The sequence below is a fragment of the Necator americanus genome, chromosome V, assembly GCF_031761385.1.
Source record: "Necator americanus strain Aroian chromosome V, whole genome shotgun sequence".
NCBI lineage: Eukaryota > Metazoa > Nematoda > Chromadorea > Rhabditida > Ancylostomatidae > Necator > Necator americanus.
In genome coordinates this window covers 25,236,582-25,263,994 of record NC_087375.1, presented here as the reverse complement: position 1 = coordinate 25,263,994, position 27,413 = coordinate 25,236,582, and the positions used below count along the sequence as shown (strand labels likewise).

Below are 27,413 nucleotides of genomic sequence, written 5' to 3'. Positions count from 1 at the left end.
TTGAAAAATCGCCTTCAACTCACAAAAAGACTCCTAGAAAATAGCGTTCCTTCCCAATTTCGATAAGCTCAAGATTCAAATCGTTGACATATTGTCTCATCATTGTCATTATCTAATCATTTTGAGGGTTCTAAAACGAGGAACAAGCTCAGTGTGACTGCAGTTGGAAAAGCTTCTAGCTTTGCAACAAACAGGAAAGCATTCGAACAAAATCTTTATTTGCATCAAGAACAGACTAGTGGAGCAGAGAGCTGTCCAGCTAGACATTTTCCGCAAATGCCGATATCCTTTTCGGGTTGCGTGCTTCCATTTCTCTCATAGATCCCTAAAAACAGCAGATCATGGCAGTTATACCTTTACAGTATCATACTCTGTTGTTTTTTTTAAGGATTAAGATTGAATCTTGCAACTTTGTCTTAATATGGTCAAACACTCATACCTTAAAACCACAATAATACTGATAGATACTGGTACTGATCTTGATTCTCATCTGATCATTTATGATCTCATACCTCAATCAGGACATATAACAAAGCGCTTACTCCGTGTGTGTGTGTGTGTGTGTGTGTGTGTGTGTGTGTGTGTGTGTGTGTGTGTGTGTGTGTGTGTGTGTGTGTGTGTGTGTGTGTGTGTGTGTGTGTGTGTGTGTGTGTGTGTGTGTGTGTGTGTGTGTGTGTGTGTGTGTGTGTGTGTGTGTGTGTGTGTGTGTGTGTGTGTGTGTGTGTGTGTGTGTGTGTGTGTGTGTGTGTGTGTGTGTTTGTGTGAGAGGGATTTGCTGAGGACGACGAGGATAGAAAAAAGGAGGTCTGCAGTAGCTCTTTGGTTCAAAAAAAAAAAAGGGAAAAAGTGATTTTTACTCAATCCGCACGATTCGGTCGACCGATGTGAGGTTCGTTTTATTACTCAAAAAAACCCGATTTTTAAGCTGGAAAACAAGCAGCAATTGCTATTTCTTCTCCAATTGCTTTGGTTCTTCTCCAAAAACGATGAAAGACGCAGTGTATGGAGATCTTTGGGGATCTCTACGGGGATGCGCCTGCGCGTTCGGCCTCAATTCGATACGCTTTTGACGTTTATGAACGAGTGTGTAGCCTTAGAGAGTTACTTGGAAGGGCGAGCCGATGTGTTAAGTCAGTGTCTTCTATCCTCCGAGACAAGTCAGACATTTAATCGATTAGTTACAGCTGAACCTCCTATCAACTGCGCAACACCCGCCCGCCTCTAATTACATATATGTGTCAGTCAATGAAGTTCATTCTTAAACTCATGGCAGATTTCATCACTTTCAGTCATCAAAACAGCGTAACGTGAAATAAATACCAAAATTTACTTTTAATTATTTAGCGCTTCCTCGCCTTTTGCATCATGTCAATGAATGGTAGTGCGTCCATTGCGTTGCGCTGGGAACTGAATACAATTAGCTAACTAATGACGAATTCTTGTTGGACGCAATTGTTTATGCGTTTTCAGGCATACACATATCTTTTTCATACGACCAATAAAGCGTTGATTTGAGCCGTGCCTATCAACATTCACTCTGCAATGCTACGCTCTAAGAACTAATGGCAACATTACAACATTCTAGATTTGGATGCAAAAATTGCCACTATTTTTGCTATATCCTCAGACCCAAATCAAACACGGTTGTTTGTGCTTGAAGTAGTCTTTTTTTCATGTTGCTCTCAAATTCAGGGTCAATTTCAGTTCAAAGTCGAATTGTCTGCAAGGTGCAATATTTCGTCTGTAAAGTGTACTCACGTTGTAGACTTGGATGGGATTATGTGGAAAGACAGTCTCGATTGCATATGCCAGCATTGTTGCTTGGATCCCCACGTTGCACATAATTACTGTTGGTCGTTCCGGTCTGAAGCCGTGTAGTGTGAGCCCTAAATCTTTTGTTAAACAAATTCATTTGTCAATTTATACTCTCTATTCTTGCTTTATACAGGAGTGAAAATTTTTCAAACCGATCTAATCACTAAGTTTTTCGTTGCCTAGGACACCTGTGGCATTTGGCACTGAGGCGAAACGGCTAGACCACCTTGATCGGGCTGGGGTATCGAAACCAGTCCATATTTTTTAACGTTGTCACTTAACAAATTAGTCCCATTGTTACTTATGTATGTGCGAACATCTAGCCTAGTCCGAGTTTTTTTTAAATACATGCTTTGCTGTGGCGTACAAGTGAAATCCAAAAGCTTGAAGAATTCCAAAGCACTTTTCCTAATCTTTTCTCGGAATCGAAACGGTCACAATCAACAACGGTTTGTATTTCTGTTAGGAACGTCCTGAATTTTCAGTTTAAGCAGTTTCTCCAGCAAAATACAATAATAAAGGCTAAGAAAAGACAAAGAATTATATGATGATTATTTCCTATCTAACCGAGTTGAAAGGTAAGTCGTGAGCATATCTTGAAGCGAAAAATGACTGAAAACAGAAATTCTTCCTAAATAATTTTTTTTTTATAATTCTATTCTCCCTCTACAAGAAAGTCCTGTCTTGTTCTATGCTTTATTTCGCTGATTTTCGTTTTTTTTTCAGATCATTAATATGGAGCATCACGTTGACAAATCAAAGCATATTCGACTGCCTAAATTTTTCAAACAATTAGTCGAGATGATAGGGCTATAAAAGCTGCTTGTGGAATTTGTGCTCTTCATGGAGGGGATCAAATTAGGTGGAAATCCGAAAAGTACGAAAAATACTGGAAGAATCACAAAAGAAAACTAATAAATACATGGAAAAGCAAGTGAGAGACATAGAAAAACTACTGATTGATAGGTGGACGTTGGTGTTAACTGTGGGAAGAATAACGTCGGTGGCAATTTCGTTGATTGATTTGTGTAATTTAAAACTTTTTTTGTTTTCGGGAAAAAGGGAAAAATGAATTTTCTCTCTACCCACGGGGATCGGATCAACTGTTGGGTGCGGCCTTATCGTCTGCATTAGGTACAAAAAAAAACAAATCGAGTCAAAATGTCACGTTTTTTCCACATGACTCTCCACTTTAATGTTACTCTTTAAAACGGCTAACAAAATAAATGATCACGATTGAGCTGTCATAGAGATTGAGGGATTGTTTTCCAAAAGTTATGCAACATTTTGGAAATACTATTCAGTTCAGTGTGTCTTTCTCATTTTGAAAAAAAAAACACTCACGACTTATTCTTCAATCCCATTTACTCGATTCCACAACAACAATGAAATGTTGTTCAGAGATTTCTACTTCTTTAATTTGTGTTTATTCACATGGATGTGAATGTCACAATCATTATCGTAAAGTGACATTCCAAGGCCGGATCATATCAGGTCTACGGCTAACAGTTATTCAGAGCAGCTATGAGGCTCTGGAAAATGGGCAGGGTGGAATGCTCAGAAGTGGAAGTGAGGTAGAAAGAAATCTTTCAACAAACATGACTAGTTCCGGCACAACCATGAGCACTTTTTTCGCAGATCTGTTCTTCTGGTTCTTCAGAAGAACAAAAGTTGAAACGTTATTGTTGAAAAAATGTTATATGCGTGCACAGCAGGTTTGAAGTTGGTGAAATAAGTTTTTTTGTGCACTAAGTCCAAAAAAAGGTTCAGTCAAAATTTATTGGTCCTGGAAACTCTTGAGTTGCACGTGAAGCCTATTTCGACTGCTATCCTAATAATTGACACAGATAAGCTATTTTAATATTATGCGATAACAGGCTCACTCCAACACGTGTGTGTATTTAAAAAATCAAGAAAGGCAGGAAGAGCAGTGCAACTTCGTCGGAAAGGTATAAGGAAAAGCAGTAAATGGGGGTGACACGGTCCCTTGGCCCCGAATTTGTGTGTCAGCGTCAGAAAGCTATGGAGCGGAATGAGGCTGGTATTACGACGTCGAAATAGTACGCCGGCGAAGGAATGTAGCAATGTGGTGTGAGACAGCTCTGATGGTGTCGAAATAATCTGCTAGAAAGCAGTGAGGGCGATTCTACGGTACGTGATTGGTGCGATGACATAAGAGCTTAATGAAAACCAATGAGTCAGGGAATCAATAGGGTTATTAGTCCAACAGCAATGTGCTAACGTTCCAGGAGATTTTGCAAAAAGTAAATGAGATGTATAAACTGTTCCTCAGCCGTTCATGATAACTGAAGGCGTTGCATCTCATATTGAGTTACGCCTACGGATTTCTACTCTCCTGTGCATCGCGCATCCTTCCTTCAGAAATTGCATACGAAAGTGCAGACAGATGCTTAAATAGTAGCTTGCGGTTCACGTGATGGTACTCGGGACCCTTACCTTCATCAGTACGACGACGACGTTCGAGTTATTTCACGTTAGCACATAACTCTGTTTTGAATCATAGAGGGAAGGACAAGGATAACTAATACAAAAAATAATGTTTTCAACTTGTAGCGGGGAAATTAGGTGTAAAATTAAATTAGAATATTTTTTTAAATGTACTGCCGGCACATTTAGCAAAAGATTACAAAGGCTTTCGTCAAAGGTTTTTTTTTGATAAAAAAGGATAAAGTTGCTGCTTTGGAATCTGCTTTAGAATCGATTTTACTGCAACACAAATTGTTGGATTTTACTTTTTAATAAAGATAGCGAAAAATTGTGGAGGAAACAATTCCAATTCTGTAGCAAAAAACCAAAGAAAGTGCCCCGTTTCCCAAAATTTTTATTGATCGCTTAACTTGAGCGAAGCGAGCACTACAAGAGTTCCGAGATCCGACTGTACGTTCAGATTTGTTTGGAAAGTAATTATGCCACAGCAAATTAACTGAATTAACCGAGCTGGAACTCACAGTCTCGAATCTGCTCATTGGTTTTCATTACACCTTCTTCGACCAGCTCCGCGGCAGGCATATTTATGAAGCCAGGAATGTGCGTTCCGGTCACAGCTTAAATACAAACAACCACATCACTTCTGCGAAAATACTCAAATGACTTACTTGGAGGACATCCTGTGGGAACGGTTCCTTGGTATTGACCACGAACTCGTGCATCTAATAGATTGAGCTGAAAACGATTGAACAGCAGTACGTCTTCTGATGATTATCTATGTTCCGTTCTGCCACCTCACATCATCCGTCCACTCAATATATCTCTTGTCCCCATGAGGTTCCTCTAGTTGTTCAAAGGTGATATTGTACTTCTTGAAGTTGTTGTTGTTAGCGGTCCATTTTCCAGGCTAAAAGAAAGTTATTATTAAAGAATCTCTTGTACAGCTATATAATTGGGTTTATCCAAGGAGGGTGCAATTCTTACCCTCATTTTCTCTATGGATTTCTCTATGGATCTCTATGGAGGTTATAATTGTATTGGTAATGTATTTGCACTTCACGAATGTAACCACACTATCTACTGAACAATGTCTAATCCCAGAAGGTCTCGCCAAGATCACAGTCCTTTGAAAAAACAACCACTACAACAATATCAGCAGTGAAATTCTGCTTTTTAGACCCTTTGCTCTTGCTACACTAGGCCATGAAAGGAGAGACTTTTGTGTTGTTGAAATTTTCTGTTGCGGAAAATTACTGCTTTTTTTACAACAACTTGAGAAACACTTCCAGTTGCATGCGGAAAATGACGAATAGTAAGAGAATTACTCAATAGTATTTCCAATTACACAGGAAATAAGGCAAAGTTTATCCTTTTCAAAAAAAACAAACAAAACTCCGAATTTTCGTCCTCGTTAGTTTTCAAAACGCCTCGACCAAATTCTTGTCAGTAAATGCTGCTGAAGGGACCCATACAAATGTTTCTAGAACTGTCTCGAACGATGTCTTAGTTTTCGTCTTCTAGAAGACTGAACATTCTTTGTTGTTGATGTGCTATCGGAAATACTCCAAATTATGGACAAATTGCGCTTTAATATGGTAATTCCTTTTTCTTATTTTTCTTATTTCTTATTTCTGAGGTCTTAATTTACATCTGGTTTGTACGGAAAAGTGCCGTGCAGATGATTTTGAAAGTCTTCCTTCAGTTTGAAAAAAGACACAAACTAATTATTTTCAGTCTAAATTCATTTAATGGTAGTTTTTGATTAGGGATTCTCAACAAAGTTAAACTAAGGAAAGACAAGATAAGGCAACACGGTGTTCTTCTTAGTTTAACGACCGATTACTTGTAACATTTACGATATTCTATCACTACCTTCTGAGATAAATGTGCTGTGTTAATGTTCTAGGTATTATGATGAGGTTTTTGACTGTTCACCTTCAGCTTCACGTCTTCCTTGCTAATCTCGAACCCTTTCTTCTTCCATTCGTCAAATCCTCCATCAATCAGCGAAATCTTCTCATGTCCATATGTCTTAAACTTCGACATAAGAAAAAGCAATTGTTGGATTTGATGGGTTGCTGCAAGATTTGATGAGTACCTTGAAAAGCCAAGCGATTTTTGAGGCATGCAACATTCCCCCGAATTGGCCTCGTGCGTACAGGATCAAATGTTCTTCAGGATCAACACCAATCATCTGCAAAAGATTCTTTATACATAGCTCTCTAGCAGCTTTCAGACTGTGATAACAACATAAACAGTACAAATTATTTTGACCTCAACTTACATTTTCCTCTACTGTTTACACTGTAAATTCTTCTAGAAATCAATACACGTTACCTTCTTCGGGTTCCAGAAAATCGCTTGCATAATAAAGTGGTGTATTTTTTCCATTGCACGACAGTAGCTTACTTAAAGCATCCTTAATGTTTTATCCCTGCTCTTTAAATTGATAAATCTTATATCACAAAAAGTAAGCAAAAGCAAAGTTAAGTTAAAGTTTTAGGATGAGGAATAATAATATGTATCGTGGCCATTTTTTTAAGCCTAAAAGTGAAAATATTTGACAAAATAGTATGTAACCTTTTACATAGAGAACTTTTTGCTCCACAAGGAGTACTGTGTTGCAACATTTTAACTCTGTTGATACTTGTTCTCATAAATTGAAATGGAATGTGAAATAGACAAAATGGAGCATTCACTTCAAAACTCTGCTTGTTTTTTTTGCATTTAATCGAGATAAGGTCGCTGAAAATGAGCTTGATGTTGTTCATGGAGGAAGATCAATACTTCAAAATACCGCCCACAGTAAGTCTTCCTGCTTTAAAAGCGAAAACTCAGACCTAAAAAGGGGTCACACGCAAATTGGTCGACAAATCATGGGTGGGGGTGGGTTTGTTCCTATTTTCACTTTTTAAACAAAAGTCACAACTGCAATATCCTTAATATTATACTCTCCCATCCGATCGTACACATATAATTATATAAATCAGTTATAATTAGTTTATAATTCAGTTGGTTGTACGACACCTAACATTTTTTTTTGTTTCTTCATTTCCTTTATCAGTTTTTACGTTTTTTATGTTCAGATTTCTCAAGCATCTTTAACGGCTTTACTTTCTCGACTAAATGAAAAAAGATCAGTTTTAATTTGACACTCTATTTTAATTATTTGAAATCACGCAAGTGAATGAAATCAGAAAATCAGAGCGCAACTGTCTTGTGGAGCGGGAAGTCCTCTGTCAGATCACTTTTAACATCTTCCTAATACTTGTTGTATGTGGAAAAAAAATTTATGGAATATGGAAAAGCTTTAACTAATTATTCCTCATTCTAATAGTTCAGAGCTATCAAAACAAGGCGAAGTTAGCATTCATAGCATATTGTTGCATCATGTTTCGAAGTAGTTAATGTGAATGATGGTGTTATCAACGATCAAGGCCAAATAGAACGGGCGAAATTGGAGCCGCGCCAGAAATCGTTGCATGAAATCGCCGCATTTTAATGTTAAAATAAAGAAAAGTTGAGCAACTTTCCCCTCAGAAAATATTCCTTGCCTGAATAAAATATTTTGAATGATGATAAATCCCAAGAATTTTTGCTTCACACAATATTACGCGCGTATTGCAGTGAAACTGGAGAACAGTGAAAGGGTGATTAAATTAATTCAATTAAAAAGTAAACAAAGTAATTTGAATATGAAGTAAAGCGCTACACGTTATGTTCTTTAATGGACAGAATCTGAATATTTTCCTCCCTTTTTTTCTGACTTGAACTAAAACTGCCACAACTTTCCCTTTTTTGTTTTGATCATATGAGCATAATAATGTGCATGGTAAACCTACCCTGACGTAATTTTGAAACAGATCCGGAGGATAAAGAGCGAAACGCTCAAACTCAGAAGGATACATTGCTGCTTCAATACATACATGTGGAGCTTGCGGAATATGGCCAGAGAGGTAGAGTTGTTTTGACCTCAACGTGAAAGAATCACTCTAACTTTGTCATTAGAAGTCAAAGCTGCTACCTATTTCTCCCAATCGAAAACTATGTCTTCCAGTCTTTTTGAAAATTTTTTTAACGTATCTTCACAAATGTTACATTTTTGTCGATCACTCCACATTTTACTAGAAGTGTAACAAAATGCGAGAATAAAGCAAACCTCCAAAATGAACCAGGTTTGAGTAAGAGAATCTTGCGATGGCAGAGGATGAAACCATTTAAATTTTTCTACATAAATGCTTTTCGAGGTTATTCACGTACGTGTACGTAAGAGATCCACTTTCACGACGATAAGGACTATAAGCCAGCGATTGCAAATTCTCAATGAGTCAATAAATATAGCTGATACTATGAAAAAAAGGTTTCAGTGTTTCCCTAAGAGCTTCAACCCAGGTAAAAAAAAAACCTTAGATATTTACAAAGTAAACCCACGGGCATGGCTGAGCAAGAATCCTTTCAAAATTGCCGTAGAGCTCTTTCTTATATTGCTTCCAATCGGGTTTCTTCGGCACCACCGACATATCCAAGGTACAGTCAAAAATCCGGACACCTTCCTTGTTGATCACATTCCTTTTTAGCAACTGAGATACCGTTCCCACATCTACAAGTCGTTTGAGCGACATTCTAAATGTGTTATCGTTTTAATCACACACGCTATTTTGCTACAAGCATAGAGGGAACAAAAAAATACGCGTGACTTTAAGGAGAAGCATAATGAGCATACGTAGCGAATAGAATGCGGTCAAGGAAAGATTTCCAAGGTTTCCTAGGTTAAGCATAGCCTGGAAAATATATGCAAGCAACCATACGAGTCCACAACGTACTCAAACATTTCGTTGTGATCAGAGGAGCGCCTCCTATACAAGTTACAATCAGACTTGCATACGGGAGGGGGGACCTCAGTTATGAAAACATGTGAGAAGCAACAAGAAGGATCGCTTTTTTTCACGGCTTTTTTTCTCTCAGTGATAAGTGGTGATTTCCCCACAAATAACAGCGGTATTTAATCACAACTTTGCAATAGTTGATTTGAAACTTTGTAGCGAGTTCTCTACACAAAAGTGTGGTATGGTTTTTTTCAGAAATTCCCTTGTGAACAACTTTGAAGGCGTGTTATATCAAAGCCGCTGACACGATCAAGTAGCGCACACTGTTTTGACGTATAATTGAATCGTTAACGAAAATATAGTACAAAATGTAGCACTCGATTTTTTATGTGGGAGTTTTCGGTAGTTGAAAAGTGTGCGCATTGCGATTTGTACACTGTCGAAGTTGAACTTTCTATTGATTGACCAAAAATTGGTGTCGGTGTTTTGCTGAATTGAAGAGGTGGGAATCTTTAGGCGTTCAAACAACGGCTGCGGCTGAAGGGACACAGACACGCATTCACTTAGGCACTACTAATACTTTCACTACGCATCTTGTCTCATATGATCAGTGTCGTTGTTGTGTTTCGGTGTGAAGGGTGACATTTTAAAAAGTTGCCGTTGTTGTCAATGGAGAAGGACGGGCGTGACTGCGATAAGAAAGTGATTGACCGGCACTTATTTGTGAACACTTGAGTCTTTTTTTTAACAAAATCGACCTGTTAAATCTATGAAAATTCTACTAGTTGTGTGGATCCATCAGATCAGTGATTTCAGTTTGATTTAGAAGATAGATGAACGATGAATAAAGAAAGAATTCTACTGAACTGGAGAGGACATGTGAAAATATGAGGAAATTACCATCGTTCCAATGGTCTTCTGTAGAAAAACTACATAAAATGAACCTGCTTTAGGTATCATTTTCAAATCTCAGACATTTTCTAGATGGCAGAGGAATTGTGTAGGTACGGAAATGGAAGACCGACTGCAAGACACGAACAGAAAGAAAACATTAGCATGATAAATAGATTTTTACTGCTGCACTGACAAGTGCGTCCTCTGACTCTCTGCTACTCGCAGAACGGAGAACAGGTTGCAGCGCATTAGTCGCCCAGACAGGTGCGCTCGACTGTTTTCAGTGGGAAATAGTTGAACATGTCGACATTTGTCCAGTAAAAAACAACGCCACTACAGATTTCACTACAGCGGGGGACGTTTCACATCTAATTCAGATGCGATTCCGTATCCGTAGATTTTTTGGTGCAAGAGAAACGCTTTATACAGCAAATCTTTTCGTTTCAGTTTTCGATTGTTCACTGAGAGAACCTCTGGAAATTCACCTAAAAGAGTTATTGTCTGATTAGTGGTCATAGGATGCTCTATATTCGAATTTGGGAATTTGAAATGATCCGCACTAAGGATATGGAAAAGCTGGGAGTTCAACTATAGATGTGTGAACCATCTTCAAAAACCCAACCATTTATGGAAAAGCAGAATTTGGGTCAATGTCTTCTCCCTCTTCGTGGAATAAAAAACCGACAGAACATCTGCTTTCAGCTGGTATGCATGTTAAGAGATTCATGAAGAAGCAGGTCACTTTGGCTAAAGTCCGGTGGGATGAGCCGGTTGCGACGTTTTATGGTACATAGATTTTTCAAGTGTTAAAAGAGAAATTTTCTGATTTCTTTAGGACCTTCTGCATTTGTAGAGACACATCTTGCTCAGTTAAACACAAAAAAAAAAATGAAATGACACTAAGACCCCTAAAAAATCGTCCGTCTCAACTTATGTTTCACATCCGCTGCATACAAGGTTAATATTTCAAAAACCTCATCACGTACAGTTCAACGATTTTGCGAGTTGTTCTCGAGAACATATTTCACGCATCTATTGTGTCTTGAAAAATAGACTAGGAAGAATGAAAATAATCAATGATTTTTCGAGGAATATCTAACCGTGATTTGCACTATTAGAAGTGCGTGTACACGCATTGTAGAGTTCTTTCGATAGAGAAAAAAAAATCGAGAGGAAGAGCGGTATAACAAGCGACACAACCTTCCCACTTGTATTCTGCTAATACATACTAGATACCCCTTTTATCCCGTTATTTCACATGGAAAAATTGGTAAGAGGAAACCCATGTCGTGCTGCTGACGTACAGATCGAATCAAACACAGCACCAATTTTAGTTGCAGAATAAAATGCGCAAAATTATATTTTCTTCGCTGCATCGATTTTCATTTCACATGAGATTTCCACCAAATTAGTAAAATCCTTTTAACATGTGACACTTTCAAGTAAGTGCGAGGTTAAGATGAGGGGATTAGTGGGCAGAATGATGTGGACAGAATATAAAATTTTGTGCGAACATAGAGTGAGAATCGACGAATTTCTTAAGTCTAACTATCACTGACTCAACGGATTCTCTGACGGACCAAGATTTAATGGTGCAAAACTTTGCAGCTACGTGAGTGTAACGTTTTTACCTAAATCATATTTTGCAAGACCACTATGCTTTTTTTCCTTTTTCCTTTTTCTTTTTTCCTAACACGAATAATTTCCAAGAAATATAATTGCAAATTTAAAATTTACTAAACGCTCTACATCTGTATAATAATGAAATAATTCAGTCAAACTAAAAGTGGTTTTGTTTGTCTAATTATTAGTTTTATATTCTGTAAAAGTAATAATACAATACACTCTACCGGAATGAAAATATGGAGAAAAAATGAAGAGAGGTTAAAGAATGAAATGGAAAAGTGGCGAAAACCAAAAGGAAAACATGCAATCTGAGGAAATTTGTTGGTTGAAAGAATCTATAGTATACATTTAAGAAATTAAGGATTGTTAACTAAGAATAACACGTCATTTGGTCTTGTTGTCTACTTAGTAAGATATTGTTTGGAAAACCGTTGTGTGCCATTGTAAGCAACAACGAAAAAATGGGGAAATTTTTGTTCGAGTTATTTTGAGGTTTACGTTAGCACCGCTATTCGTTTAACTTTGTTCCTCAAAACAAAACAGCGTGTTTTTTTTTTCGAAAAATTTGGATCTTCTTTACTGTTTACCCGTTATCTTATGAGGTTGAAAGAAGGCGAAAACTAAAAATTAGATGTGGAGGCTACTACTACTCATACTCACATACATTATGTACTAATCAATTTCAACCAATGATAAAAGTTGTAAATTGTTCTTATTCTCACTACAGTGAAATTTCTTGCAGAGATTTTTGTCTGTTTGGTTTTGTCTGTTTAATAGACGAATAATGAGTCCTCTTGAAGCATTATCAACAATAAGAACGGTATGATAAGCCAAGAAAACGACAAAAAAGCTTCTATATTCGAGCTGTTCTACCGCAGGGAATTGAGCCGAAAAAAAGCAGCTTTAAAAAAGGAAAAAACAACAACATTACGGGTGAGTGACGTAAAAAATTCACCATCACGAAGATCTAGCACATGAAATTAGTCCGCCTTATTGATGGTTGGAGATAGTCGTCCGCAGAAGTTCGTGAGGAGGAACTGGACAACAAAATTTCACAAATGCGCACGTAAACAAGACATGTACTTTGAGTTTTTTTTTATTTCTGATAAGTAGAAATCTTCAATTATTTTAAGTAAACATGCCACGTCCATCGTCACTTGCTGCAATACCAGTTTGATCAGCTGGTGTAGTGTCGTGCACTAGGAAAAGTATGCAAATCGCAAAAAATATATGGACAGCAAAAAAACTGTATGGCAAAATAACGTGGCCAATTCATCGTCGTTCCAAGAACAACTCGGACTGCGTGAGATAATCATGAAAAGGAAGCAGACAAGTTTCAAACGCCTGAGGCCACTGGAGGCCCAAGCATCTCAACAATGTCTCTGCCGAGAGTACAAAAATCCAAAATATTTCAGCTCCGCAGCTTCAAAATACTTCTCCGCAAGTCAAAAATAGCAGAGTTCTTATATCAAAAGAGTGATGTTTTACTTTCCCAACGGTTGTGAGAGTAGACAATTTTTTTCTTGTATTTTTGAAAAATCCTTGTGAATTTGGTAGAGAAACAGCGAACCTCTCTCAGTTTCTTTCACAATTTAATCTCCGGCGGACGAGTTTTTGTTGCTCAATATACATTTGTTCATTGATTGATACGGCGCTATTCTACGTGCATATCTTTGCTTAACCCCCCCCCCCCCCCTTTCTGGTGAGGAAAACAAAAATTGCCTGTTGTGACCAATACCCGTTCTTTGAAAAATACTAATTCAGCAGGTTACTGCTTTCGAATAATATTTCTGAGTAGTTAAATGGCGAAAGTGCATGAAAGGTAAAGAGAGGCTGCTACCAAGGGAGTTGCAATTGCTGTGAAATAAAAAGAAACTGATAATTCGTTGGAAAGCTTGATATTCACACACTCGGCCAGAGAAGTTCAATTCCGTCCTAAAGACTGTTGAATATGGTTCTATCATAAAGGGCGGCACGTTTAGAAATTGACAATGTTAGGATCTTCCAGGAAAATATAGGGTTAGGAGCGTGGATTACGAGTATGCATGAGATAATTTTTAACTCTCTCTTCCCTTACGTCATCCAGAAAAAAAGCGTAGCCTCACTGGTCGTTTTCTCCTACGAGGCACGTTAGCATGCTACCTTTGTGCGCAGTTTCCTCGGCAGCCTATCCATTTTACTTGAATAGACTGCAGAGGAAACTTTATTGATTTTCAACCGCCTGCTCGCGAATGCGGCGCGTTCGCAAAGGTGACGCGTCTTTTTCAACTAAGGCCGTTTCATACGCCGTTTCTCAGGACGATTAGGGGAACCCTGGCGTGACCGCAGTCATACTCGCGTTCTGCAAACCTAGTTATAGATTGTCCCAAGGAGATCCCGACATCGTCAAGTTGATATGCTGCGTCCAAGTAAGAGGTTAATCCGTCACAGGAGAGTAAAGTTGAATTATTTGAGGTAGGACGAATTAAGGTTAGGGTGATAGTTCTGAACGCTTCCCTTGTTTGTCAACCTAGCTCTCCCTCGGTTCATCTTCATTTTGGGAGAATGGTCGATTGAATAGATATAGAATATAGTTTATCACTATATAAGACGAAAAAAGTGAGCGTAATATATCTCACAAAACGAATAGGTAAAATAGCAAAATAAGATAATAAATATGAAAATAATAATAACAAATAATAAACTAATGTCCAATCCAATTACATAATTTAAAAAGTGAGTGTAATAGATCTTATAAGCCTAGAAAACGAGTGGATGAAACAGGTGCTGGGTTCTGACGTGGCTCGTGAGTAAAAAATTGCACTGAAGTTGTTTCAAATGCAGTTGTTCAGGACAATTAGAGGGAACTGAACGCGATTGCGCTCATCTAAACCATAACGTACACTACAAACCTCATACTGAAAGATCAATTCAGTGGTACGCCACCTTTAAAAGGCAAGAAAAATGCAGAGTGAAAAAAAAACACTGCGGACGAAAACATTTGTTATCAGTTGTGCCAAAACCTGTTGCGGTCGGTTGGTAAATACTACCAGCTCATCCAGCCGAAAAACTAAATGGTTCCAGAGCTATTTTTGCACGATCAAGGATTTCGATTCTGAACAAGAGAGATATATGAACTTGTATGCAGCTTAGATAATAACTTGTGGGGATATGACGTTGAATGAAGTTAGTGTTTTACGATTTGAACACTATTCGCAGTAGAAGACAAAATTCTTCCTTCTTGTCCTCCTGACGTAGCATAATGTCCTTACATGAAATGATGAGAACATCATCGCTAAACCGGGAAAGATAAGGGTCTTACATATTTGAGAAGTAAGGATTTGGCAATCAGGAAGGAAGGAGGGTACAAGAGAGTGAATGCATGGAAGCATAGATTAAGGAAAAAAGGAAAGGAAAAAGAAGAAGGAAAAAAAATAAAAATTACTTGGTCTACCCCACTGAATTACCCCACTGACTTCACTTTCTGAGGATGCTCATCAACCTGACGCCGAAGGCCCATCCCATTGTTGCGTCAATATTTTCTAGTGCCAGCGCAACATTTCGACAACATTAAATAAGTCTCTGATTACTGATCTGTGGTACCAGCGCACCAATATGATGCCGTGGGGCTCAGCATGCCTCGCTTCTCTGCTTTCTGGCATCGACACACCAATATGTCGCCGTTAGACCTCTCCTACATTCCTCTCTACTCCTTGACACAGTGACAACAACCTGAACAAAAAAAGGGGTTGGGATAAGTCCCAAAAAAAGGGGTTGGGATAAGTCCCAACCCCTTTTTTTGCTTTTAACGTCGTGGGACCCGTTTCACCTCACCTCAGTACTTTCTGGCACCGGCGCACTAACTTGATGCCGTGAGACTCTTCTTCCACTCCTTTTTTCAGCCTTCTGACGACAGCGCGCCAATACAAATAGGACTGCAATCGTGCATACCACGTGTCGTGAGAAAAACGTCAAAGTGGAGTTGAACTCGCTTCTCTCTGTGACATGACACGCAAGTAAGTAAGCAAAAGCAAACTAGGCCCCTTATTATACAGTATATGATGCTTGCGTGAAGCGCTTCTGTGGCTTCAAATAGAAATGGAGGACCCGCCTATGGTGATATAGTTCGATATATCTACATTGAGAGCTTGATAAAAAGTTATATAGTTTGGTGTTTGTGTGTCCCCTGTTCGCTTATGCATACACCACTTCTACCAGTTTTGGCGTCAGCAGAATTTCGCTTTTTTTTTTTACCCATTCAGACACAAGGGCTTCCTACGAGTTTGTAATTATTTTGTACCGAACCACCAAATCGTGGCGAAGTATGGATACATATAAATATAAATATAGATATAAATGCAAAATGCACGGTAGAATTCACAAAAGTAGCTCCGAATAATTGTCCATCCGTTTTTTCTTTTAAAAGCAGCATACCACGAATCTGGGGCGCTATGGATTTCAGGTGGAGTATCCGTATACGGGGTCGTAGACTATGGAGACCGGAGTGGTTCCGCTCATCCCTCACTGAATCACTGCGAACAGCCGTCTCCAGAATGCTGTTTTGTAGACGCCATCTATTGCAACGCTCCACCCTTGCACGCGTAGCGTCCCTTGCTGCCTATCGGGGCAGTGCGAATTGATTTTCGACGAATCGCAGGACGGAGGCGACGCAAGGGGTGGCGCGTTGCAATAGATGGCGTCGTACAAAACAGCATTCTGGAGGCGTCTGTTTGCAGTGATGCAGGGAGAGATGAGCGGAACTACCCCCCGTCTACTCATAATCTACGACCCCGTGTATAGATACTCTACCTGAAATCCGCACCACTTCAGCTTCGTGGTATGCTGCCTTTAAACAAAACGAATTTTTTTAGTAGAGTTTATGCTAGAAGTTTTGGCATATCTATATGCACTTACAGTTATTACAGATTCGTAGTTTTGGCTATTTTTCTACTTTTTTTGTGTATTTTCCATGACAAAGGTTTTTATTGGTCAATGCAGCCATCTGAGCAGTGAAACACAATTGTAATATATGAACCATTGACTGAAAGATGTTGCTTCGATTATCAAAAAAAAGTGACAGATAGCAAGCAGTATGCGTGTGACAGAAATGAAGCCGGAAGGATAGATTGTGAGGCTTGTTCATTTTGCGTCCGACCCTTTATTTGTCGACTTCTGAAACGTCTTTAACTTCTTTACTTTCAACATACAAAATTAAAACAGCATGCATATATTGCGACCTGTGTTGTTGTTGTTAATATCTTTTTTTAAAGAAACCACATAATTTAAATTTAATTAAATGTAAATAAATGTAAAAAAAGATATTAACAACAGCAACACAGGTCACAATATATGCATGCTGTTTTAATTTTGTATGTTGAAAGTAAAGAAGTTAAAGACGTTTCAGAAGTCGAAAGTATTACTGGATGCAACTACGTTCTGTCCACTTGATACGATACGTACATGTTAGTTTAAACAGATTGCCTCCACGTAGAAATTATGTAGTAACAGAACAAATCATTAATAAACAAAGGAACAAAATTGTTCCCGAGAAACTTGATTGCGACGGTTGGCCTAAACGAATTTCATGTTGCGAATAAAAGCTAGTAAAGTTATTAACTTCGTAAATCCACTAAACTACCACGAAAATTATATTTCTGTCATTTTGCGGTTTTATAACAAATCTTAGAAACACTAAAGTTTCTCCTTCCGTTCCCTTTTGTTTACTGTTCCTTCGCTGCTTGCGAAATATCACGAAACGTACACTTCGTTTCTTTCTGAATCCTCTCAGAAACAAATCGTCTTCATGTTGTGAGCATTTGAATGCTCTTTTTCACTCACTAGAGGTGAAGAAAACGTGTAAACAGAAATGGAGTAATAAACAGACAATACGCTTTTTTAGGTATTAGAACAACGTTTCGAACAATCTCTGTAGCTCTCTTGAATGGATTTTCAAGATTGTTTTTTTTTATTCACAAACGTTTCTTCCCGACATTCAAAAGAATTATTGTGTTTACCTACCCGCCAGGAGGAGGTCCTGTGTACTAATAGAAACTAATCTTCTTGCAGTCTAACGGCAGAGAGGCGATATTTATGTTTTCTTGTTATGGCAACTAGATTTAGGTGAAACTTTATTATTGGCCTGAAATTTCGACAAACTCACCTTATCAAAGGACTGAAAATGGACTGAAGTCTTTCATGCTATACTTATCCCATCAAACTTTTCTCTCCTTGTCAATAAGAAAACAGAGAGGCGATAATTTGAAAGGCAGCGTATCCCGAAATTGACGTAGTAAGGAAGGACCCGAACTCTACGCTTTCGCTGGGGTGTCAGGACCAATTTGGTGATACGCTCCATTTTTGCAACGGAAGATTCCACTGCTAATTCCTTTTCTAAGAGCAGACAAAACAAAATGCTTTCCCTCTCCTGTGTTTTTTCTTATTCTAAACTTGCAAATGGGTGGACCTTCGGGATTTGACGTCTTTCTTCGCCTGTCTAGTAGAATGTGGGTTGTCTTTAAAGACTCTCTTCTCTGTAGAGTTCGCATGTTTTATATTTTTTTGTGTTAAAGGTTAAAGCATAATCGTATCTATATAATAAACATCTAAATTTATCCATGTTTTCTCGTTATGCCAACGAGGTTTTACTGGAGCCTTATTATTGGCTTGACGTTTTGACAACTTCGTCTTTATCAAAGTCGTTAGAAAATGTTTCTAAGTCCTTGATGCCGTGAATCTATTTACTAAACTCTTCCTCTATCCTTGCGAAGCCTCGATATCGTTATAAGTGCACTACGCAAGAACTAAAAGGAAAAACAAACTGACCAGTCTCACCGAATAGCGAGGCTGTTGAACCACCGCGTTCTTACAGATCGTCACCAACGCGAAAGATAACCGCGCACTTCGTAGCATCCTCAAGTACTGCTCTCTGAATAGTGTTGAGGAACTGCATGTGGAACTTTTATAGCTCACAGAGTGTTACGAATGGCATGAAGTCGTTGGTAATTGTTAAGCACTCTTTCCTGTTAATCATTAATGCATTTCTGATGGAAATCCAGAATGCTTCCAATGTTTTCTTAGCAGATGGGCTAATATCATTCATTTTATTCCAAACTCATTTTCATCATGTTTTTCATTCTTGTGGCGCCCTAATGATGCCATTGTATTTCCGCGCCTTTTACTAGGCAAATGTTCTTTGATACGCAGGCGTCCCTCCAATTTCTCCAATATAGATGTCATTGCATGAAAGACGTTCTTTTTGGTAGATTACTCCGATCTTCGTGGAGTCGTCAGTTTTACCGAATGGACAAACAATATACAAAATGCCTATCGTGGAGTCTTATTACGAACCAACTGTCGCCTCATGCTGTTCACTAATACAACGTCAACTTGCAAATGTGCTCCCAGAACAACTCGGTTTATCGCAGCAGTTAAGGAATCGAAGACAAAGGACGCGCACAGGGAACTTTCACGTTCACGTGAAATTCACTGTCTCATTTCTAGTTGGAGATAGGGGTTTGGGTCCGATCTCGTGAAACCATTAAAACTAGCTATGTTTATGACTATTTTTATTGACCCTGCACGTTCTCTATCGCCTGTGCACATTGCTGTAGCTGTTCTGACCATATTGCGAACGATTGCTTTTTTCGTGCTAACACAATGAGCCGAGGTTGCGTTTATCGGTATGTTTTTTAAGCTTTCCTTGCGATACCATTTCACGCTTGCAATGCCATTGTGCAGATTTATCTGAGCATTGAAACAAGGCAGCCAGCCATCGTTTGGTTGTTCTCGAGTGATTTTTATATACTGCGACTCTTCATTCAAAATTCTAAAGCACTCAACCATTTCGGATTGCATTGATGTTACATAAAGCAATCATCGATATATCGGTAGTATATCTGTGGTGGACGTTCTGTTATTGGTTGTTGTATCCTGCTCATAAAGCAAATGGTGAAAACTAGAGCAAACCTTTGACCCATAGTAAGTGCTCTTATTTGAAAGTATTATTTTCCTGGCCACTTGAAAATGTTGCACTGAAGGCATTCCTTAATCAAGATCATTAAGCGTTGTTTGCTTAGACCAAAAGTTTCTATACTACAGCCGCGTTTATCTAACATTTCAGATAACGCTAGTAACTCCTGTTCGTTTTGAACATTTGTGCGCGAAGACGTCACGTCAAACGACTCTAATGTCAAAATTTTGTTCAAATCTGGCATTTCTAACAAGTTAAGGAATTGTGAACTGCTCGATAGATGAGAGGATACGTTTGGTAGTAACTGAATCACAATTCTATTTAGAAACCAGAAGATACGATATGTTGGTCCTCCTACACAACTTATTGTTGTCCTTATTTTATAAGTCCGCTGACACTGATCGAAGATCATTTCTTGAAACCTTGTACGCTTTAATCAGGCTGAAAAGACGAGCAATTCGGTGTTTCTATTTTTAAAACCTTTAATCAATCCCAGCTGCCTTACCGACGCTCATCCAAACATGGTTCAGAAAATTATGGTGGGCATTACAATCTTTTCTATAAAACGGCGATCGATGCTATTGTCCATTAAATGTGTTTCTGTTATTTCTCGGTCTAGTGTTTGCGGCATGACCATGAACTCTCCTCCCTTTCCGCTTACCGAGATTCACAGTGTTCCATTAAATGTCAGTTCTCGGGCTTCTCCGAACCCTTGCTACCGATGCCTAGTTGAGTTTCTACGCCGTTGATTTGGTGTTTGAAAGTTGTTAATACTCCCGCTGATACATTTCTAAACTTTACGTCAGCTTCACGAAATGTTTCAGGTTCTTTATAAAAAGTACGAGGGAATGGGACAGGTGGAAGAAACCTTCTGCTTATAAACGTGGATTGTGATCTGTTGCCATGTTTGGCCCTTAAGCCAAGTAAAGTTATATGTTGGTACCTTAGAAATTGGTCCCTAAGCCTTTAGAGCCCTTTACAACTTTACGAGAGATAAGGCAAAGTTTCCTCATTTGTATCGTTTCTCATTTGTATTCGCTGGGAAGAACGAAGCAGCAAAGCAAGCATGCGCAAGTGAAAATGCAAGTGGAAATTTGAATTGAAGCATTTTTTAAAGTAGCAACTAAATATTTTTGAAGGTGCGTTCGAAATTTCTCATATAAAGAAATTTGGATCGTTGCCTGCATACTCAAAGTTTTATGCATTAACGGATAAAGCACACTAATAGTCCTTTTTCCGTGGTAGCCTCACAAATCATTTCCGTAAACCGGACTACTCCGGCAGATCTGCCCAAATGATGACACCTTTTGACACCTAGAGTCGTTTCACTGCTCTAAAACCAGGTTCAACTTATATTTCTCCAAAGAATAAGTTTTCAAGTGCTTGAAAGTGCTGAAAGGCATCAGTATGGAGCAAAGCTTGAGAGAGCATGTGGGTTACAGGATTTTGGTTTTTGCATAGAAATCATTATTTTCACAGGTATTGGCTTGATTCTTTCGCTAATATCGTACCATTTTCCCTATTTGTTTTCAGAGGGTTGCTAAAGCATTAGGCAAATATGTTCGTGATATTCGTTTTGTAATAAAATTGGGCAATGAAAAAGTTACAGATTGCGTTGTATCTATTTAAATCGAATGGCCAACTTAGGTGACCGGCACGTGTTATGCGCAACTTCAATTCGTTACTGTTTTCTTTATAACCGAAGGATAAGTCCCAATTGCTTCAAACCATTAAACAGCTAGTAAATGGATTAATTTACGGGAGCGTTTTTAGAAAACAACGTCGTTACAGTGAAATATAAAACAGCACTAGTCACCGTGTAATAATTGGCAGGTTTTCCTTGTTTTCGTTTTTTTTTTTTGGAAAACGATAGGGTGCTGTACTTGCGGATGAACGGGGTTCGTTTAAAAATTACACAGAAAAGAGCTGATTTTTTTTAACAGAAGACCAAGATTCTACTGTATGTTTAATGTCAGTTTGAAGTTGCCCAAATCTTATTTTAGCTCACATAACTCGTGACTCAGGAAAGATGTTTGTTAGTTTATCTGCTGCGCTTCTCATTTGTATTCCCTGAAAAGAACGAAATCCTAAAGAAGACGTCGTAATACTGACATGGAGAGCAAATAAGAGGATGAAAGCAGTGATAGGATTTTCTCAGATGAGATGTCAAGAAATAAAAGCGAAACAATAATCGCCTTGATCACTTCACGCTGACCCTCCGTGTTCTTCGAGCTGGCTGAGCGGGCCTCAGGAATTCCTACATTTGTCCCTATTTTTCAAAAGGACTTTGTGAAGACGTCTGACCATGGGGTCGGCGATTTTCCTCCAGTGTTTTTAATTTTGTTCACAATAAAGTCGCTCATTTCTCTTATCCAACGACCGCCGTTGCGGCGCATCACATCCTCGGCCCACCCTATTTTGCTTTTCTTGGCAAATGCGGTGAATCTAACCATCCATTGGTAACGTAAGACAGAAATTCGAATCACCTTCATCATTTCTATGGAACGATCCTACTGGCATCACTCTTCTGACTCTCTTCCTCTGAAGCGTAGTTCAAAGCAGGAATTAAAGTGGCGTTAAAAAGGTCAACACTTAACCGGGTGATTCTAGCCTTCTTCACTACATCCTCGATACTCTTATAAACTCTCCAAATCACTCGTTTCCTCCTGCCGAGATCGAAGGTCAAGCCGCTCTTCATTTCCCGATTAAAATGAACCTCGGTGCATTCATGCATTATGCTCCTTCCACTGAGCGTGAGTGGGATGTCAGAAATCTATGTGTTCCTCATGAACATCAGTTTTTACAGTTTCAGCTGAAGAACGGAGAGAACAGAGATTTAGTGAGATTGTATCCCCTATCGGATCCCTCTCTTCGATGATGATATTTTTCTAGCATGGGGAAATTCCAGTAGAGAATTTACTGTGCAACTCTCGAGGTACTTTTATCTACTGTTTTCGCAAATTTGCAAATGCGCAAATTTATCTGTTTTATATTCCACCCTTATGTACACATTTGCATGCATACATTTGCATGCATTTGCATTTGCATATATACATATACATTTATATTTAGGTCTATATTTATATATCTGGGTAATATCTGACTAACTGTTTAGGTTCAGTCACCATTCTGAGGTCAGTTGTGGCCGTTATTTAAGCACGTAAAAACTATTTCTTGATTGCTGTCCTGATATCGAGTACAGTTATTTTTGTAGTTTTCACTTATTTAACCTTAGAACTGCATTTCCGCGAACACTACAAATAGCAGAAGGAAAAAGATAAATGTTATTTATTCTTTTATGTTATTACACACGAATTTTGCAATCAAATCTCGTCCAATCTCTTATGCGCTGTTTTTTTTTTGATATGGATGTACGATTTTTCTGTGCTGAAGTTACGTATTCATTGTCAATCACCTTATTCATAGTCAAATATCAGAAACTAGGGAAGTAGGACTACAAAAGCCGTAGAAATTCTTAATTTACGCAAACCTTAAGAACTTCTCGGAATTTCTTCAAAAACATCATTGTATTGATTTGTGTCATGAAGTTTTCATGTAATTACATATTTCTTTGCCTTGGAAGCTCCTTTCGAATTCCCAACGACCAATAAAGTAACAAGTCATTACTTTTCAAATGAGCATATACGTGCGGGTTGAAGTAGGTTTACTGGTGTACCATACATCGATTCCTTCTCTTTTCTTTAGCGAGTTTATATAACTGATGAATAAAAAAGCATTTATGTGACACAACGTGAATGTTTGCCAGTGAAAAATTAAATGTTTCTTTCTCACGATATCATCCGTTTATCTTCTTACTGCATATTTGTTGTTGATTATATTTAATTCTCTTTTTATTACATATATACACCCACCGCAATCATTGCATAAGCCAATTATACGTTTGTAAATCTCAAACGATTCTGAATTGAAGTGAACATGGGGCGCATCCCAAGCGGATTAATTAACGTCAGAAACTTTATCCTTCATCATTTACTGATATCGCAACCTTTTTTTGTATTAGAAATGGTATCACCCCCTTTTAAAAACATTTACTAGACTAATAAGACTATAAGACTTAAAACTAGAAATATTATTTACAGAAATTTCCAGTGCTTCTGCTTTGATTTATATTCTTTTTTTCTCTTTTTTCTTAGTGTGTCTACAAGGAGATTTGGCAGAATTTTTATTATGTGGCTAACGTTTCGGTTCTTTCGTCGTCTTCAGAGGCTAAGCAGGTTTCGATATGGGTTTATTCATCCAGTCTTACACTTTCGTCGCCCAGTGCTACAGCATGGCTCGCATTTTAATGATGAAAATACCCCTTGAAAACAGTATTTATGAAAACTGTAGTTACTCCTCAAAATGACTGGTAAAGCGCTACGCCACGAACTATTTAGGTCTCTATTGTTAGAAGGCAATGTTTGAAAAAGTGTGGAGATTTGGAAATTTTAGATTTTTCATAGAATTTATATCCGAATGGGGCGAAAGAGACGACTTTGGACATATAATGAGGATTCCTCCTGAAAAATTTTGTAAATATAACGGTCGGAAGTGTAAACAGAACCATGGAAAGGTCTTGAGACATGCAAAGGTTAGAACTTTCGCTCAGATCTTCTGATTGAGGACGACATTAGCGTTGCTCTGCTTTCTTCTACAGACGAAATCGTCTCATCAGTCAATTTTGACATTACACCAAATCTTCTGTAGTCCCTCATAAATCAAATGCAAACGACGTCGTCCTTTAAGAAATCCAGGAAACCTTTTCCAGATGTGAACAAACTCCATCTGTCAGTGTCAAAGCTACTGCTGAAGCGGAAAATCTGCAGAAAAAAAAAGTTCGTTTTCGAAAGAAGGCTTCACTAAGAGTGAAGCACTTTGCGATGACTACCAGTTTCACCAGTTTGCACATCTGTAGCTCTGTTCCTTTTGCAAAAACAATGACGATGACTACTTCCGCGGATCTTGTGCTGACAAAAACCAGCTTTGTTTTGTGGTAAATTAATGCTACATTAAAGACTATTAACGCTTTCCATATCTCAACACCAAAAGTTTACTTAAACTTCCTATAAAAAAGAAAATGTCAAGGCATTTGCACACATGAACGGCAATGCGTCCTTTGCATACATTTCATTCTTTTCCTTTTGCTAAAAGTTGCAGAAGAAAGCGGTGCGCATCCTCCGTTAATCGCAGTCCTTCTTGGGAAAGCAGAACTTTGAGTCACACTTTTGAACACAATTGTAGTTCTCTTGGTAATGCTATCAGCTTTTCAGCTAACGTAATCCATTGGGATCTACCTCATTGTTCACAATAATTAGCGGGCTTTTATTGTTGCCTCGTTGCCATTCGTAGAAGGTGAAAGCTGAAAACTTCATTAGTCGATCGGAGTCAATTTCATTTCGACGACGTTATCGCTTTCTGCATCACTTGAAAACTTTCACAAGATATTTCTATGCTTCAGATCCTATTTCTGCTTGTGAAAATGTGGTGGATTGTTAAAAAAAAACACGCTCCGTATCCAAGTAAAATTACAAGTCATTTACATTAACATATTCTGCGTGGCAGGCTACTCTTTACATTTTATCAATACTGTACCCGATACTCCTACTTTACATGTCCGCTTTACTTTGACATCAAGAGATGAAAATTTGCCGGCTCTACCAGGGTTTAAATCCTGTTGCTTCCAGGATTTGGTCATGCAACGCACTGCACTCCTTATTCTTCTGATAGTTTTTGTTGTGTGTGTTGCAGGAGGAGAATTTGGATGGGGATGTGAGTTTATGAATAAGAAACAGGATTACCATTATTATTATTAATATTGTCATTGTTGTTGTTACGATTATTATCATTACTATTAGTATTAATATCATTATTATGAATGCTGATTATTATTATAATGGAGATAATTAATTATTACTATTATTAGCATTATTACTGTTATTATTATAATTATTATGATTACTATTATTATTATTATTATTACCAGTCCGAACGTACGGCTAAAACCGGACATCAGACTTTTGATGCACCCCCGTCCCTATCCACTGATCAATAGAAATTAAATGTAATGGCATTTTAAGAAAAATTAAATTCGCATTTTATTTCTTACGACACTTCTTTATTCGAGCACAATTTTACACCTACATATTTTCCTCCGATGCCGCAAAAATTTGGGAACATAATTCAAAGCAAGACTTTTCCTTTTTCTACAACAATTAGCGCAGAATAATGTGCTGACACGAAACGACGTCAACGTCATCATCGAAGCCACAAAGGTAAGATTTCACGTCAGATCATGTAAACTGTTAGCTGCTGCTTGAGCAGCCGGTTTCAGTTAGCAACCTGATGAGGTAAACGTGCAGGATGCGATGGAAATGCGGGACAGTATGTAGGGTGAAACGCAACAGCAGCTTTCATGCGCACTTTTCATCTACTTCTTGGCACATTCACTTCCAGTTTTTGCGCGTTGTTACAGCTCCGCAATCCCGTCGCACCCCAATATAGCGCTATACGTCGCACCCCAATATAACGCTTACTGAAGTTGGCGCACCATTTTGACGCCATGGGAACCGTCCCACCACATTTTATCACTTTTTGGCGCCTTTGGACCTTCGCACCCCTTAATAATGGTCACTAGCGTCGGTACACCATTTCGACGCCGCTTGGGACCCGTCCCACCCTATTTTATGCCTTTCTGCCACCGGGAAAACTAATTCGATAACGTAGAACACCTTCCACTCTAATTTAGAGCTTTGCAGGATTTTACCGCTCTCGCGCCTGAATTCAACGACGTGGAACACCTCATTTCAGCGATTTTCGAGGATGTCGGTGACTCTTCTTAGCTCATTTTATAGCTACCTGGCGCCGGCGCACCATTACTAAGCCGTTGGACCCTCACACACACACACGCACACAGACACACACACACCCACGTGACAAAATAAGTCCGTTATTATATACCATTATTATTATTGTTGTTATCATTATTATTATTATTACTATTATTATTATTATTATTATTATTATTATTATTATTATTATTATTATTATTATTATTATTACTATTATTATTATTATTATTATTATTATTATTATTATTGTTATTATTATTATTATTATTATTATTATTATTATTATTATTATTATTATTATTATTATTATTATTATTATTATTATTAATTGCTTCAGCCAGGAATCTAAACCATCACTGATTTTCAGTCGTGCGACCTCGCTGGCATTTCGCGGGAAGACGAAACACTGGATGGGCTCGCTTGTACAGTGATGGCGACAGCAGAGGAAATGCAGATATCGAAAGCGAAGGACCATAAGAACTGATCCGGAACTGTACCACTAAATGCGCGTATCTTAAACATCTGGCTGAAATCAAATAAAACCATGGCGAAATAGTCACTGTGTTCTGATGCTTTACAAAAGATCTGAAAATTTTATTATGGAATCAAAGCTTCGAAAAGATCACAGAATCTTTTCGAGACGGATTTGTTCAATAAAACAAGTGATTTCCTTGATGAAACTTGCAAACAAACTTCTAAAATATATTAAGAAGAAGTCAAGATTGATTGATTTCGCATTCAGTCTGCTGCCGTGGTGACCGGTAAGTCCTACTACTCTATGGAGCACTCAAAAGGCGCTTTGCATCTCATGCTTAAAAGCAATTTTGGTTAACCATGATTGTGCTCAATAAAGCAGCGGTTCATGGGAAACATCATCATCTATACGACCATATTTTCATGTTTCCTTCGCTACATTTTATAATTTTCCGCTTTTTATCGGTATGGTCTCCTCAAAGATGCGAGGGGTATTGTCGAATCGTCTGGATTCCATCGTAACCCAAACCCGAT

The 27,413-nt window shown here is 38.2% G+C and overlaps 2 protein-coding genes across 2 annotated transcripts; one reads left to right on the top strand and one right to left on the bottom strand.

The window, feature by feature from the left end:
* Positions 1-259: 259 nt before the first annotated feature.
* Positions 260-8,885, bottom strand: RB195_015129 (uncharacterized protein; the record flags this gene model as incomplete). Its single annotated transcript, XM_064205694.1, has 9 exons — positions 260-325; positions 1,759-1,886; positions 4,785-4,880; positions 4,932-4,998; positions 5,063-5,170; positions 6,199-6,294; positions 6,362-6,457; positions 8,106-8,235; positions 8,695-8,885. 9 exons carry the CDS (start codon positions 8,883-8,885, stop codon positions 260-262), a joined length of 978 nt encoding a protein of 325 aa, XP_064061575.1.
* A 9,156-nt stretch (positions 8,886-18,041) lies between these two features.
* Positions 18,042-26,882, top strand: RB195_015128 (uncharacterized protein; the record flags this gene model as incomplete). The annotated part of the gene is made up of 4 exons (XM_064205693.1): positions 18,042-18,091; positions 22,673-22,691; positions 25,242-25,326; positions 26,773-26,882. The coding sequence occupies 4 exons, from the start codon at positions 18,042-18,044 to the stop codon at positions 26,880-26,882; spliced, it is 264 nt and encodes an 87-aa protein (XP_064061574.1).
* Positions 26,883-27,413: the final 531 nt, after the last annotated feature.